Source organism: Lonchura striata, chromosome 6 (genome assembly GCF_046129695.1).
Source record: "Lonchura striata isolate bLonStr1 chromosome 6, bLonStr1.mat, whole genome shotgun sequence".
Taxonomy (NCBI): domain Eukaryota; kingdom Metazoa; phylum Chordata; class Aves; order Passeriformes; family Estrildidae; genus Lonchura; species Lonchura striata.
This window is the reverse complement of record NC_134608.1, coordinates 65,882,905-65,897,253: the sequence shown is the minus strand read 5'-3', so window position 1 is coordinate 65,897,253 and position 14,349 is coordinate 65,882,905. Positions and strand designations below refer to the sequence as shown.

The following is a 14,349-nucleotide window of genomic DNA, read 5'->3' as shown; positions in this document are numbered from 1 at the left end:
GGGACCATTGGAACACTGTGAGGCTCCATGGAATGAGGGGAACAGGGAACAGGTCTGGCAGGCTTGGCCTCCCAGGGGCCACCTGACAGGTCTGGCTGATCTTGGAATGTCAAGGGCTGCTTCTCATCTGCCCATGAACCACTGGGGCTTCGTGCTTTCCTTGCTGTGGAAAAGAACTGTCCCTCTTTTTCGACACCCATGGACAAAATTGGTACTTCCCCTCAAAAATTTCCTGTATGCAAGGGTATCTGCCAGAAAAAGACCTGCCAGCTCTGGCTGGCCTTGGCCTCTGATGGTCGCATCTCAGTTGCCTCAGAAGCACTGGGGCTCTGTGCCTTCCTTCCTGCAGAAAAGAACTGACCCTCTTGTCCAGGGGCCATGGCAGGAGCTGGAATGTGGCCACCAAAATTCCATCTATCCTAGGATTGCTCCCAGACAAAAGCTGCCAGGACAGACAGTTCTGCCTGGCCTTGGCCTCTGGTGATATGAGCAGAATGTTTTCCTTTGCAAACACCTTGGACAGGGCCCAGAGATCTCCCGAGCTGGGTTTTGCAGGCCTCAGGAACATAACCCATGTATGGAGGCTGATGTGCCTGGGCTCAGCTGTGAAGAGACTGAGGACAGATCAGGAGTGGCCTGGCAGGGCTTGAAGGGTGGATTCCAAAATGGTGGAGCTTTTCTCCATAGTGGGAAACAGCCAGAGAGAAAAATTATGCCCCAAATGCAGCTGGGGAAGGACAGACTGGACACAGGAGGAGAAAGGAATTTCCCTCCCAGGGCAGGGCTGTGGTGCAGCACGTCCCCAGCAGGAGCCTGGAGCAGCCCAAGGCTTTATGTGGCCAGGCAGGGGCAGCAGGAGGCAGAGCTGCCAGCAAAGGAAGGGCCAGCGAGGTGGGGCAGCCGGGGGTGACGACAGCCTGCAGGGACAGAGGCGCAGGGCAGGGACACCGTGGGACAGCCTGGGCTGCAGAGGGCTCAGGGATGTGCAGCAGCTGCAAGGCCCTGACAGAGCCAACCTGTGCAGCCCTTTGGCCATGGCTGCTGGCCCTGGGCCTGAGGCCACCAGGGGACAAGTGACCCTTGCAGCCCTGGGGCCTCAGTGCCTCCTTGTCCCTGCTCAGCAGCCTGGCAGGGGCCGCCCCATGGTCCTGCCCTTGGCACTGCACATCCCCACATGCCAGTGCCCATCCTGGGAAGAGCCCTGAGCAATGAGGGAGGGACAGGATCTGCCTTGCCAGGGGCTGGGGCTCAGGCCTGGGCCCTTTGCATTCCTGAAACACATCCAGGTTTGCTCAGCACCAGAGACACCTTTCCCTTGCTTGTCCCCAGCTGTCATCACTGCCTCCAGTGTTGTGCTCTGACTGGAACCTGGGGAGACTTTCTCAGTGTCCCTAACATGGATCTCTTCAAAGTACAAGAAACTTCAATGTTTCAGTGTAACTGAGATCTTGAGAATTTTGTGACATCACCGAGGGGGATGTGACATCACAGGGCTGGCTGTGACATCACAGAACAGATTGTGACTTCACAGGGTGACTTTGTGACATCACAGTCTTCTGTGACATCACAGCACTGCTGTATGGCATCACAGGGTGACATCATAGAATTGGCTGTGATGTCTCAATGGCTGTGTGACATCACAATGATGCCTGTGTGACATCACAAGGATATTGTGACATCACAGAGTTGCCTGTGTGACATCACAGAGGCTGTGTGACATCACAACAGTGTGACCTCACAGAGATGGCTGTGTGACATCGCAAGGGCTTTGTGACATCACAGGGGCTGTGTGATATCACAGAGATGGCTGTGTGACATCACAGGGGCTGCGTGATATCACAGAGATGGCTGTGTGACATCACAGGGGCTGCGTGACATCACAGGAGTCTATGCGAGGTCACTGAGGAGGCCACTCTGCCCCAGTTCCCCCAGAGAAGTCCAACGCTGCTCGTGCACAGCGGGGTCCCCTGTCCCCCCGGGTCCCCCCGCCCCTGGCGCCGCAGCCTCCCCCAGAGAATGTTCCACGAGATCGACCCCAGAGCCTGACACGGGGACGGGGGCTGGAGCCATGGGGGGTGGGACAGGGGGACAGGGACCCCCCGGCAGCGTCCCCGTGTCCCCCAGGGCCAGAGCCTGGGCCAGGGCTCCTTCACCCTGTGACTAATGAGGGCTTGAGAGCGCTGAAAAAATCCCCAGCAAAAAACAGATTTAATATTAAGTGACAGCAGCACAAAGTTCCTTGGCAAGAGTCACTCTGCTCCTGACTGGACACTTCAGGCACAGCAAGGAAACAAAGCAACAGCAAAACCAAACAAAATCCAGACAAGCAAACCAGAAATGAAACACAAACTGTCCCTGTGTGAGTGTGACACAAGGACAGTGAGGGCAAGGATAAAAGGAATATGGCCCAAAAGCTGAACACCTCAAACTTAACAGGACTTAACTTCTACTTTAAATTTCACAATTAAGCAAAAGAAATGAGCTTAACAGTATTTAACCTAACTTATAACCTAAGATTTTGCAATTTAACAGAGGAATAAGCTTTAACAATATTCAGCTTAGCTTATAACTTCTATTAAGTGTAACAACTTAGCAAAAGAACAACTCTTAGCAGCATTACACTTAGGTTATTCCTCATGACTTGACCTCACTTACCGGCCTGACTGGCTCAGCTATCCAAGGCACTCAGAGCCCTCAGGGAGCAGCATTTCTGCCACATTTCCCCAGCACAGGCACTCCTGTGTGCACACAGACACAGAGAGTCAGTGCAAGTCACCTGTGAAAAATTCCCCTGAGGGCAGGGAAATGCTCCCTGAGGATGCTTTGGCATCTCCCCAGCAGGGAAGGGTTGAGCCTGGAGGAGTGGGGGGATCGGCCCAGGCTCCCTCGTTGTTCGGGATCCCCAAGTGCAGCAAACGGGAGAGTTCCCGGCTCGGAGAGGCCCCACTCAGAGGGAGTCGCTGGCCCAGGAGAGCTCCAAGGGCTCCTTTTGGAGCGCTGTTTGTAGGGCCCCAAGAGAGGGGCTGCAGTCCCAGCCATGTTTCATCCTGGCCGCACTTGGCATCAGCAGCTTTCTTTGGCAGGGTGAGAACAGGGATGTTGTGCCACCGAGGGAACACAAACAGTTCCCAGGACTGCTCCTAAAGCAGCCAGGAGCTGGCTGGGCAGCAGCAGTGCCTGGAGCAGAGCGTGTTTGTGCTGAGCTCCAGAGGAGCTGAGCCCTCTGAGAAGGGGAGGGGGGAATGTGCCAGCACAGGAACCATGGAGCCAAGGGACCATTGTGACACTGTGGGGCCTGTGAGACCAAGGGACCATTGTGACACTGTGTGGCACCATGGAATGTCAGGATCATTGCGACACTGAGATGCCCCATCAAACCAAGGATCCATTGTGATACCACAGGGCCTCTGGGAGCTGTGGAGACCATTATGACATTTTGAGGTGTCATGGGACCAAGGAGCCATTGTGACACTGTGAGGCCCCAGGGAGCCAAAGGTCCATTGTGACATTGGAAGGCCTCATGGAATCATGGAGACACCATTAAGAGACTTCACAGCCTCATGGAACCAAGGGGTCATTGTGACTCTATGGGGCACCATGGAACCAAGGAGACCATTGTGAGACTGAGGCGATTCATGGGATCATGGAGACCATTGGGACACTATGAGGCCCCACGGAATAAACAAAGCATTGTGACACTGTGAGGCCTCATGGCACCAGTGAGAACATTGTGACCCTGGAGGTCCCCACAGAACAAAGAGGACCATTGTGACCCTGTGTGGCCTTGTGAAACCAAGAGGCCTTTGTAGCACTGCAGGGCTGCAGGGAGCCAAAGGTCCATTGTGACACTGCAGGGCCTCGTGTCATCAGTGTTCCATTGTGACCCTGTGGAGCCAAAGGAGACCATTGTGACACCACAAACCCCCAGGGTCCAAAGGTCCATTGTGACATTGTGGGCCTCATGGAACAGAGGAGTCAGGTGTCATTGTGAGTCCTGTAGAACCATGGAGACAATTGTGACACTGAAGGGCATTCTGGAACCCAGGGGCCATTGTGACACTGCTGGACCCCATGGAGTCAAGGCGCCATTATGGCACTGCAGAGCCCCATAAAACCAAGGGAACATGGAACAGGCCTGGCTTGGCCTCCCAGGGGCCACCTGACTGGTCCAGCTGACCTGGGCATGTTGAGGGTCTCTTCATGCTAATAAAACTATGGAACTCCATGTTTTCCTTCCTATGGAAAAGAACTCTCCTCCTCCAAGCACCCATGGACAAAACCGGGATTTCACTTCCAAAATTCCTTATATCCAGAGATTGTTCCCATAGGAATATTGTCTGGACAGGTCTATTTGGCAATGGTTTCATGAAGGTCACTTTGCATCTGGGGCAGGTCTGTGCTTTTCTTTCTTCTGGGGAAGAACTGTTCCGCTTCTCAAGGTGCCCATGAATGAGACAGGCTTCCACCTCCAAAGTTCCCTATCTCCAAAGACTGCTCCCAGGCAAAATCTGCCATTCCTGACAATTCTGGCTGGCCTTGGCCTAGTGAGGCTCTCACCTGCCTTCCAAACACTAGGGCTCTGTGCTTTCCTTCCCATGGAAAAGAACTGTCCTCCAGGCACCCATGGCCAAATTTGTGGCTCACCTCCAACAGTGCCTGCTGTTACAGAACTAGAGGAGATTGTTGGCTGGAAACATTTTGTGTGTGGGGAGAAGGGGCAGGTCCAGCCTTGCCCTGCCCTGGAACCCCAGCACTGCCCTGCCCTAGAACCCCAATCCCCCCAGAGCCTCTATCCCAGCCCAGCAGTGTCTGCCAGTCCCTGGCACAGCACAGGCAATGCTCCACAGCCACCTCTGGAGCCCCAGCCCAGCTCCTGAGTGACCAAATGACCCCAAGTCCCACCTGGGGGAAGGGCCCAGGAACACCAAGGGGTATTTAAAGCTGACCACAAGGCAAGCACACATCTTGACCCAACCTCCTCTTGGAATTTCTGTCTGAACATTGTTAGAATCCAGGAGTTGGTAGCTGAGTGTGTGCTTCTCTGTATCTTTTTTATCTCTTTTTTGTTTACTTCTTCTATTTCTGTCCCCTTGCCAAATTTGAGTAACTTAAAATAAATGGCTTATAGTTTGTGAAGTTGAGTGGGACAAGTTAGTGCTTAGAGAATTGTTTTCTTTTGATTGACTGTCATATTAAACCATTTGCCAAAGTTTCTCTGATTTCCTAAAGTTCTCAGTAAAGGCTGTTTTGTTGTTTAGAGCTCCTGAGAAACTCTTGATAGTATTGCTCCAGTCCATCCAACTCAGAGGACAGAAATAATTGTCATTCCTTTTGAATGTCACCTTGAGAGAGTTTTTTAGTGGATGGGGGTCAGGGCTTGTGTGTCCTGCTTGGCACAGCCCAGGCAGGGCTTTCACAGCCCCATCCCACACTCCATTTCCCAGCTGGAGCCGCTGGTGCCTCTGAGTTCTGCTGCCCCAGCCCCAGGGACGCTCTCCATGTCTGCCCATTCCCCCAGGGTCTCTGGGCAGGGATGGCCTCAGTGGGGGCTGTTGACATCCTCAGCAACTTGGAGGCTGCTGCTGAATTTTACTGCTCTAGAGGCTTCTTCAGCCTTCAGCTCTTCAGTTCAGGAATTCAGTGCCCCAGGGCTCATTAACATTCAGAACACCTTAACAAGCCAAGTCTCTGAGAATAATTTAAGTTTCCAAATAATTGTGGTTAATTCAACACATTTCAGAAGTGTATATAGAGTGAATGTATTTACAAAGACAGTGAGAAAAGATTTTTTCAGGTCCTGTTTAGATTTTTCTTTTCCTGTTAATTCATTGCTAAGTGCAATCTCCAATTGACACTGAATGCAAGTACCTCTTTATGCAGTTGGAATAGATATGAAAATCAAGAGCCTTTGTGGCTGACAATCCATCAGACTCTGTCCCTACCCCCACCCCACCATTTCCCCCATCCCAGCCCTGGCACTCAGAGCAGACTTGTGCAAATCTGAGCTCCCTCCAGCCCAGGCTGCACCTGCAGGTTTCAGCTCCTGGGCTCCAACTCCCACCTGCTTTCCTTGGAGAAGGAGCTGCCACAGACACAGAGGGATGTCCATTTCTTGTCAGTCAACAAAGCTCCATCAAATGCAAAAGTCATTCCTCTGCTGGCTATTAAATCCACTTTGCACAGCAGACACTCTCAGAGCAATGGAAAACACCTTCTGTGCTCAGCACAGATCCCAAGGTCCCCCCAAACCCTCCCTGCCCCGATTCTGCTCAGATTTGCTCTTTGCACACACGAGTCACAGGTTGAAGTCAGGAGCTCCCTCCATGCCCAGAGGGAGGAAAAGAGGGAAAGTGGATGAAGAGCTCTCCTGTGCAGAGCCAAGGTCCAAGTGCAGCCCCTGCAGTGGGAACCACAACTCATCAGGTTTGTGTCCTTTGGGCTCAGGGACTGGTGGCACTCAGAAGCACAGAAAGGTTTCTTGCTAACAAACACAAGTTCCACATTTGAACAATTTAATAATCATCACAGCTCTTCCTTCAGCTTGCTGCGATGTCCCAGCAGCATTTGACATGTCCCCCATCCCCAAGGGATTTTCATACAGGAACAGTTTTAGACAAAGACATAAGAAAATGTAATTATGTAATAGGTATAAATATAAGTAAGGCATTGAATAATTATATATTTATTTTAACTTCAGAAAAATTTGAGAAGTCCCTGAAGCTCAAAGCATGAGACCAGTCAGTGGAGAGGCACTTGAATGACCAGAAAGCATCTGGAGGAATAAATCTGGGAGTAACAAGAAGGACATAGATGCAGCTGCTCTAGTGAACAGATGTCCTTAGACAAGGCCATTTTTAAAAGGAGAAGGGGAAACTGAAGGAAGAGGGACAGGAAAGAATAAACTGAATCTTGGTGACTCAAGTAGATGCGAAGATCAATATATCTCCTCCTGCCATCAGTACACTTCCAGGAAATTACTGTTCCTAGAGGGAAAACGTTGCCATTTCTTAAAAGTACTCAAGTAACCTGGATAATAAAAACATGCCTGTATATTAGGAAACAGGAAGGTATTAAAACTGGTGCCCCTTTCCAGGCAGACATCAGCTGTGTGCCCATGAACAGGCAGTGCCACTTGTGCCCTGAGGTGCCGAGCTGGGATTGGATCTCTCAGAGAGAAGCTGAGGGAGAGCAGAGCACCTTGCAAGCTGCAGGTCCCTGCCAGCCCCGCAGGGCTCCTGTGCCATCAACATCTGCTCTGCTCCAGTCTGGAACAGGGCCCAGCACGGTGCCGGGACCATCAGAGAGCTGAGGTGTGTGCTGGAATTCCATGCCCTCCCCATGGCACAGCAGCCCTGCATTTCCCTGCTCCAGCCTTGGTCTCCAGCACAGCCATGGACACTGATGGTTTCTGTGCCAGGCTCTCCCAGCCCAGCCCAGCTCCCTGCCAGCTCTGCCAGCTGCCCTGAGCTCTGGGCAGCACCAAGGGCCTCTCCCCAGCACAGCCCAGCCGGCTCTGGCCCCACAGCTCTGCTCAGCCCAGGCTGCTCTGGGCACTGCCCCACGGCCTCAGCCCCTGCCAAGGGCACAGCAGCAGCTGCAGCTCAGCCAGGACTCAGCCCCACCATGGGGGAAGGGGCTTGGCCAAGGCCAAAGGAGCTCCCTGGCTGCCCTGCTCCCCTCTGCCTGAGGTGCTGAGAGCTCTGCAGCCCCTCCTGCCATCCCATCTGCCCAGGCCAGCACAAGAGCCCCGGCCCTGGGGCCCTCCAGAGCTGCTCCTGCTCCAGGCCCAGGGCCCATCCCAGAGCTGGGGCAGCCACAAAGCTGTGCCCATTGCTGCTCATTGCTGCTCTGATGGGGATGGATCCTCAGCCCCTTGGAGGTTACTGATCAATTTTATAGTTCCAGAGGCCTTTTCTTTTCTTGGGCTCTTCAGTTCAGGAATTCAGTGAGGAAAGCTCATAAATAGTTGTTCTAAGTGCACGAAAAAGAAAAGCTCTTGGAAATATATTTAGTTTTCAATTCTTCTGTGGTTAATGAAACAGATTTCAGAAGTGTAGTCAAAGTCAATATACTGTATTGAAAACAATGCAGAGAGAGCAGTTTTGCCCTGTTTTCTTTTCCAGTTTATTGATTGATATCAGCAATGTCCAATTGATATTGACCCCCAGCACCTTCTAATGCAGTCTGAACAGATATGAAAATCAAGACTCTTCATGTCTGACAATCAATAACACTTTGTCCCCACTCCCGCCCCACAATATTCTGAGGCATTTCTGAGACCGACAGGAGTCAAGGACTCTGAGATTGGAGGGAAATATTGTTATTCTGTGGTGCCCCATGGAACCAAGGATCCCTGGTGACACTGCAGGATCTTGTGTCACCAGGGCTCCATTGTGACACTGCAGCACCAAGGAATTCATTGTGGCACTCTGAGGCCTCATGGAACCAAGAGGCCACTGTGACCCTGCAGTGCCTTGTGGAACCATGCAGAGCTTTGTAACAGAGCAGGACCTCGTGTCATGATGGGGCCATTGTGACCCTGCAGGGCCCTATGGAACCAAGGAGCCAGTGCTGCCCCTCAGGGACTCATGGAATGAAGGAAACATGTTTGACACTGTGGTGGCCCTTGGGACCAAGAGGCCATGGTGACATAGTGGGACCAAGGAGAGCATTGCTGCCTGCCAGACCTCATGGAACCAAGGATGCACTGTGACACTGCAGGGCCTGGGGGGACCATGGTGACATTGTGACACTACAGGGCCCAAGGATCCAAGGGACTTTGTGACACCAAGGGGTCCCATGGAACCAAAGGGACATTGTGACACTGGGAGGCCTCATGGAATCATGGACACCATTGGGACACTGGGATTTCATGGAACCCTGGTGACACCAAGCTGTATGTGAGTGTTGATCTGCTGGAGGGTAGGAGGTCTCTGCACAGGGCCCTGCACAGGCTGGATCCAGGGCCCAAATCCAACAAGGTGAGGTTTAACAAGTCCAAGTACCGGGTCCTGCACTTTGGCCACAACAACCCCTGCAGCGCTACAGACTGGGGACAGAGGGGCTGGACAGCAGCCAGGCAGAAAGGGACCTGCAGGGACTGATGGACAGCAGGCGGGACATGAGCCAGCAGAGTGCCCAGGTGGCCAAGAAGGCCAATGGCTCCTGGCCTGGGTCAGGAATGGTGTGGCCAGCAGGAGCAGGGCAGTGATCCTTCCCCTGTGCAGGGCACTGGTTGGGCAGCACCTCGAGTGCTGTGTCCAGTTCTGTGCCCCCAATTTAGGAAGGACATGGAGCAGCTAGAGCGTGTCCAGAGAAGGGCAACAAGCCTGGGGAGGTTTCTGGGGAGAAAGTCCTGTGAGAAACAGATGAGTGAGCTGGGGTTGTGGATCCTGGAGAAGAGGAAGCTCAGGGGAGAGAAAGTGGTGTCAGGGCATAGCTTGAACTTGATGTTCTCCAAGGACTTTTCCAACCTTGCGGATTCTGTCATTCACTGAAACCACCCATGGAGAATTGCAGGAGGAGCCCTGGGCCTCCTCTTCAGAAGCTCCAGCAGCCCACGTCCCTCAGCTTCTCCTCACAGCCCCAAAGCCCATCCTGTCAGTCCTGCAGAGCCTCTGCAGCTCCTCCTCACTGCCCAGAACAGGGAGCCCCAGAGCCAGACACAGCAGCCCAGATGTGCACCCTGGCCTGGGGTGGCTCTGGCAAGGGAGCAGCATCAGGCACTGCAGGAGCCTGCAGACAATTCCTGCAGCACTTGTGGGATGATCCTGCTCCACAAGGGATGTTCCCATGGTGCCAAGTCAGGAACTGCAATGGGGAGTGGGGCCAGAGAGGAAAGGGCAAACAGGGATGGGCTGTGTGCAGGGGAGGGAACAGGGGTGGGCAACAGGAAGAAATCTGTAGCAGGAAGAGGAAAGAAAACAAAGGTGAAGCCAAGGAGATGCTCAAGGAATTTTGGGGGTGGCTGCCAGGCAGCCCTGGCTCTGAGCAGCAGCTTCTGCAGTGGGACAGGAAACTCCCAGCTGATGGGAACAAACTCTCTGGCTGACTGCAGAGGCCAGGACAAAGCTGAGTGGTTTCCCTGGCGTCCCCCAGCCCTTCCTGGCCCCAGGGGCTGATGGCATTTGTGCTGCCTCAGGTTCATGTCTCCACAGCCCCAGCATGGGGGTGCTCCTGCCAGCTGTGTGCAATGCAAACAGGGGCTGCTGAGCCAGTGCTGCCATGTCTGTGCCTGCAAGGATGCGGCACCTCTGTGAGCTGGGGAGAGGCCAGGGCTGCAGAGGGGGGATGTTGTTGGCAGCTCCATGAGGACGCTCTGGGACGCTGCCCTGGGCTGTGCAGCACTGGGGATGGATCAGCCCCTGCTCTGCTGCTCCTTCCCATCTCCCCCAGGACCCTTGCAGAGCACCAGCCATGCTGTTTGCCCCCAGCCTGCCCACGGCCAGCCTGGGGCTGCTCACGGGGCTTTTCTGTGCTGAGCATTGGCCTGGCCGTGTTCTTGAGAGAGCCTGGGCAAGGAGCCTGGAGCCCCCAGGCCCTGGCCTGAGGCGTCAGCGCTGCCCCAGCAGTGCCCATGGCCAGTCCCTGCTGCAGCCCAGGCACTGCCACCCCCAGGACTGTGCCCGGCCCCGAGAGCACTCAGGCCCTGCAGCAACACCAGGGCCACCAGGGCAGCGGGGCAGGGCCACGGGAGCAGCACTGGCAGCACCAAGTGCTGCTGCTCCTGGGCACAGCTGCTGTGCCAGCCCTGATCTGCCCCAGCTCTGCACACAGACATTGCTGCTGCAGCTCCAGAGAAGGCAACAAAAGGGCATCTCTGCAGAAAACTGTGCTGGGACATCCTTTAGTTCCTTTAAAGACACCAAGAGTGCAGCCTCTCATTGACACAGTCTCTGGCCACAGGGAAGTTTGAGAGAAACAAAATGAGAAAGGGCACAATGATTTATGGAGAATAATATGAAAAAAGAAAAAGAAAGAGAAAAACACTAAATGAAGCCAACAAGAAGAATAAAAAAATCCTTTTATTACAAGTGATTTGCAGAAATTAGACAGCAAGTTAGTGTTTCCAAAAATAGGCAGACATCAGTCTCCACACTGCAGCCTTGAGCTCCTGGTTCCTCAGGCTGTAGATGAGGGGGTTCAGGGTGGGAGGCACCACCGAGTACAGAACTGACAGGGCCAGATCCAGGGATGGGGAGGACATCCAATGGGGCTTCAGGTGAGCAAATATGCCAGTGCTGAGGAATAGGGAGACCACGGCCAGGTGAGGGAGGCAGGTGGAAAAGGCTTTGTGCCGTCCCTGCTCAGAAGGGATCCTCAGCACAGCCCTGAAGATCTGCACATAGGAGAAAACAATGAACACAAAACAACCAAATACTGAACAGGCACTAACAGCAATGAGCCCAAGTTCCCTGAGATAGGATTTGGAGCAGGAGAGCTTGAGGATCTGGGGCATTTCACAGAAGAACTGGCCCAGGGCATTGCCATGGCACAGGGGCAGGGAAAATGTATTGGCTGTGTGCATCAGAGCATTGAGAAAGGCACTGGCCCAGGCAGCTGCTGCCATGTGGGCACAAGCTCTGCTGCCCAGGAGGGTCCCGTAGTGCAGGGGTTTGCAAATGGACACGTAGCGGTCGTAGCACATGATGGTCAGCAAGAAATACTCTGCTGAGATGTAGAACATAAAGAAAAAGAGCTGTGCAGCACATCCTGTGTAGGAGATGGTGCTGGTGTCCCAGAGGGAATTGTGCATGGCTTTGGGGACAGTGGTGCAGATGGAGCCCAGGTCGCTGAGGGCCAGGTTGAGCAGGAAGAAGAACATGGGCGTGTGCAGGTGGTGGCCGCAGGCTACAGCGCTGATGATGAGGCCGTTGCCCAGGAGGGCAGCCAGGGAGATGCCCAGGAAGAGGCAGAAGTGCAGGAGCTGCAGCTGCCGCGTGTCTGCCAGTGCCAGCAGGAGGAAGTGGCTGATGGAGCTGCTGTTGGACATTTGCTGTGGCTGCACATGGGCACCTGTTCATGGAGAAAGGACAGGGAGAAGTCAGGAGAAGCTGCTTGGAGCCAAACCTGGGCCATTCCCTGCAGCCTGTCCTGCTGGGACTCACCCACACTTGTTCCTGTTCTGGGAAAACCTTCACCCAGGTGCCTGCCTGAACTCCAGTTTTGCTGGCTGAGTGTGGCAGGAGCAGCCAGAGCTGTGCATGGGGGCTCTCGAGGAGCCATCCCTGCCCTGCTGCCCTGGGTTTGTGGCCATGTGGCACAGGGACAAGGCTGGATATTCAGGATTTTTCAGGTGAATCACTCCTAATGCAGAAAGGTTTGGTAGCATCCACATTCAGACTCCTAAAGTAATTTCACTTTATTTCTAAAGGAAATAGATGGCAGGAGTTGTTTTTAGGAATTGTTTTCCTACCCACTCATCATTCCTGGCTCCTGGAGGTCATAAATCTCCAGCATTCCTTCTGCACTCAGAGTTTGCCACTGAGAGCTGTGAGAGGCAAAGGATTCCCTGTGGCTGAGGGAAGGTGAGGGGCTGGATGGGCTTGTTCCCCCAGCACTGCTCTGTTCAGCCCCCTCTGCTTCCCTGAGCATCTCCCTGGCCTGGACATCCCCTCCTGAGAGGTGCCTTGTCCCTGCCAGCGCTCACAGAGCCCATCCCACCCTGTGTGCCCTCGGCCCGGCCCTACAGAAACCTGCCTGTGTGCAGGGCCCTGGCTGGGGCAGGCTCTGTGTGCAGCTGGGCAAGGGCAGCTCAGGAGAGCCCTGCTGGGCCCTGCAGAGGTGATGCTGATGCTGCCCAGGGCTGAGGAGTGGCTGAAGGCCCTTTGGGAGGCTCCCAGCAGAGACACTGACCACCCAAAGTCACAGTTCTGGAGTCTCTGTAAATGTTCAAACATTCCTTTCATGATCCTGTGTGTCCCTTTCAACTCAGAATGTTCTGTGATTCTGGGATTACAATTCCTGCTCTGCTTCTCTCATCCCCCTGTTGTCTATAATCAAAAGAGGAAAAAAAAGAACCCTTGCAACAGTGTTAGAACAGTGAAGTTAAAACCAGACCTTTAATGGAACCTTCCAGGTGTCCCAGTGGGGATGAGGCACACCCAGCCCCTGATTTCAACAATTTGTTAATGTTGATTATTTAGGATATTTAACAGGAACATTCAATGGGAGATTCAGTACCCAGTTACACACCCCTGGCTCAACCCACTGGAATAAGTCCAGGGCCTTCTTTGTCCCAGTTTTTCTTATCACTGCTCACATTCAAAACCCAAAATACTCTTCTTGTGGGTTCTTTCTCTGATAAAAAGATTATATAGCACTTAAAAAATGTATTTAGACAGGTTATAGTTCTAAAATCTAAGAGAAGGTAAGGAAACATACTAGAGTTAATTAAGGATCATAAATATATTAAATATATAATAGTAGTTAAAAAGAGTTATTTAAGAGTTTAATAGAGTTAGTTAAGGATTATAATTTTAAAACTACATAACAGTAATTTACAGAACTATGAATATATGAAAAATATATAAAAAGCAAAAATATTTTTATCATCATCACAAATTTATCATCTTTCTCCAAGCAGAAAATTGAAAACACTCACAGGAAAGCTCCTGACCTTTACAGCAAACCCAGGCTTACCTTCTTTGGGAAGTGCCCTCTGGAGCTGGTCTGGTGCTGAGAGCAGCCCTGCTCCACCCAGTCCCACTCAGCAGCAGCACCTGCCCTGCTCAGGGTGGCTCCTTCCCCCCACAGCTCCTGGCCAGCGCTGGGAGCAGCTCCAGGGCCGGCTGAGAGCTGTCCCTGGCAGGCAGCAGAGTCCCTGGCCCAGCACAGCGCCCTGGGCTGCAGGACCCTGCTCTGCAGGACAGCCCTGGGCACCCCTGGCTGCTCTGCACAGGAGATGAGCAGAGAATGCACTCACAGGCTCTGTGGGCATTGGCATGTTCCAGCTTTAGGAGATCTCTCCAGGAGCTGCAGCTGCATTGTCCTGCAGCCAGAGGTTCCTGTGCCAAGGGCTGGCAGTGATTCTGCCCCAGGCACTTCTCAGCCCCTTCCCAGCCCTGACTGATTGAAGCTCTCTGCGCCTCTGTGCTGTGCCTGGGCTGGCTGCAGGCAGTGCCCCAGCCCTGCTGGTCTGGGAGAAGAGCTGCTCAGCAAGAGAAATGTGCTTTTGAAGCTCTGCTTGGTTACCAGGATCACCCTCTGTGCCAGGAACCCGGCCCAGCTCAGCAGCACAGACACAGCACAAGGACTTTAATGACCCTCTGGGGCTTTGTGCTCAGCCCTGAACATCAGGCCCTGAGAGGGAGCTGCAGAAACTCTCCAGAACTCCAAGTCAGAATCCAA

At 53.3% G+C, this 14,349-nt stretch overlaps 1 protein-coding gene across 1 annotated transcript in view; it reads left to right on the top strand.

Moving 5' to 3' along the window:
• The window catches only part of LOC144246558 (uncharacterized), a gene marked incomplete at its 5' end in the record, with an annotated part of 597,045 nt that overhangs the window by 533,631 nt on the left and 49,065 nt on the right, over positions 1-14,349 (top strand). Inside the window, 1 exon segment of the mRNA XM_077784467.1 lies at positions 625-631. Within this exon segment, the coding sequence (XP_077640593.1) occupies positions 625-631 (7 nt within the window).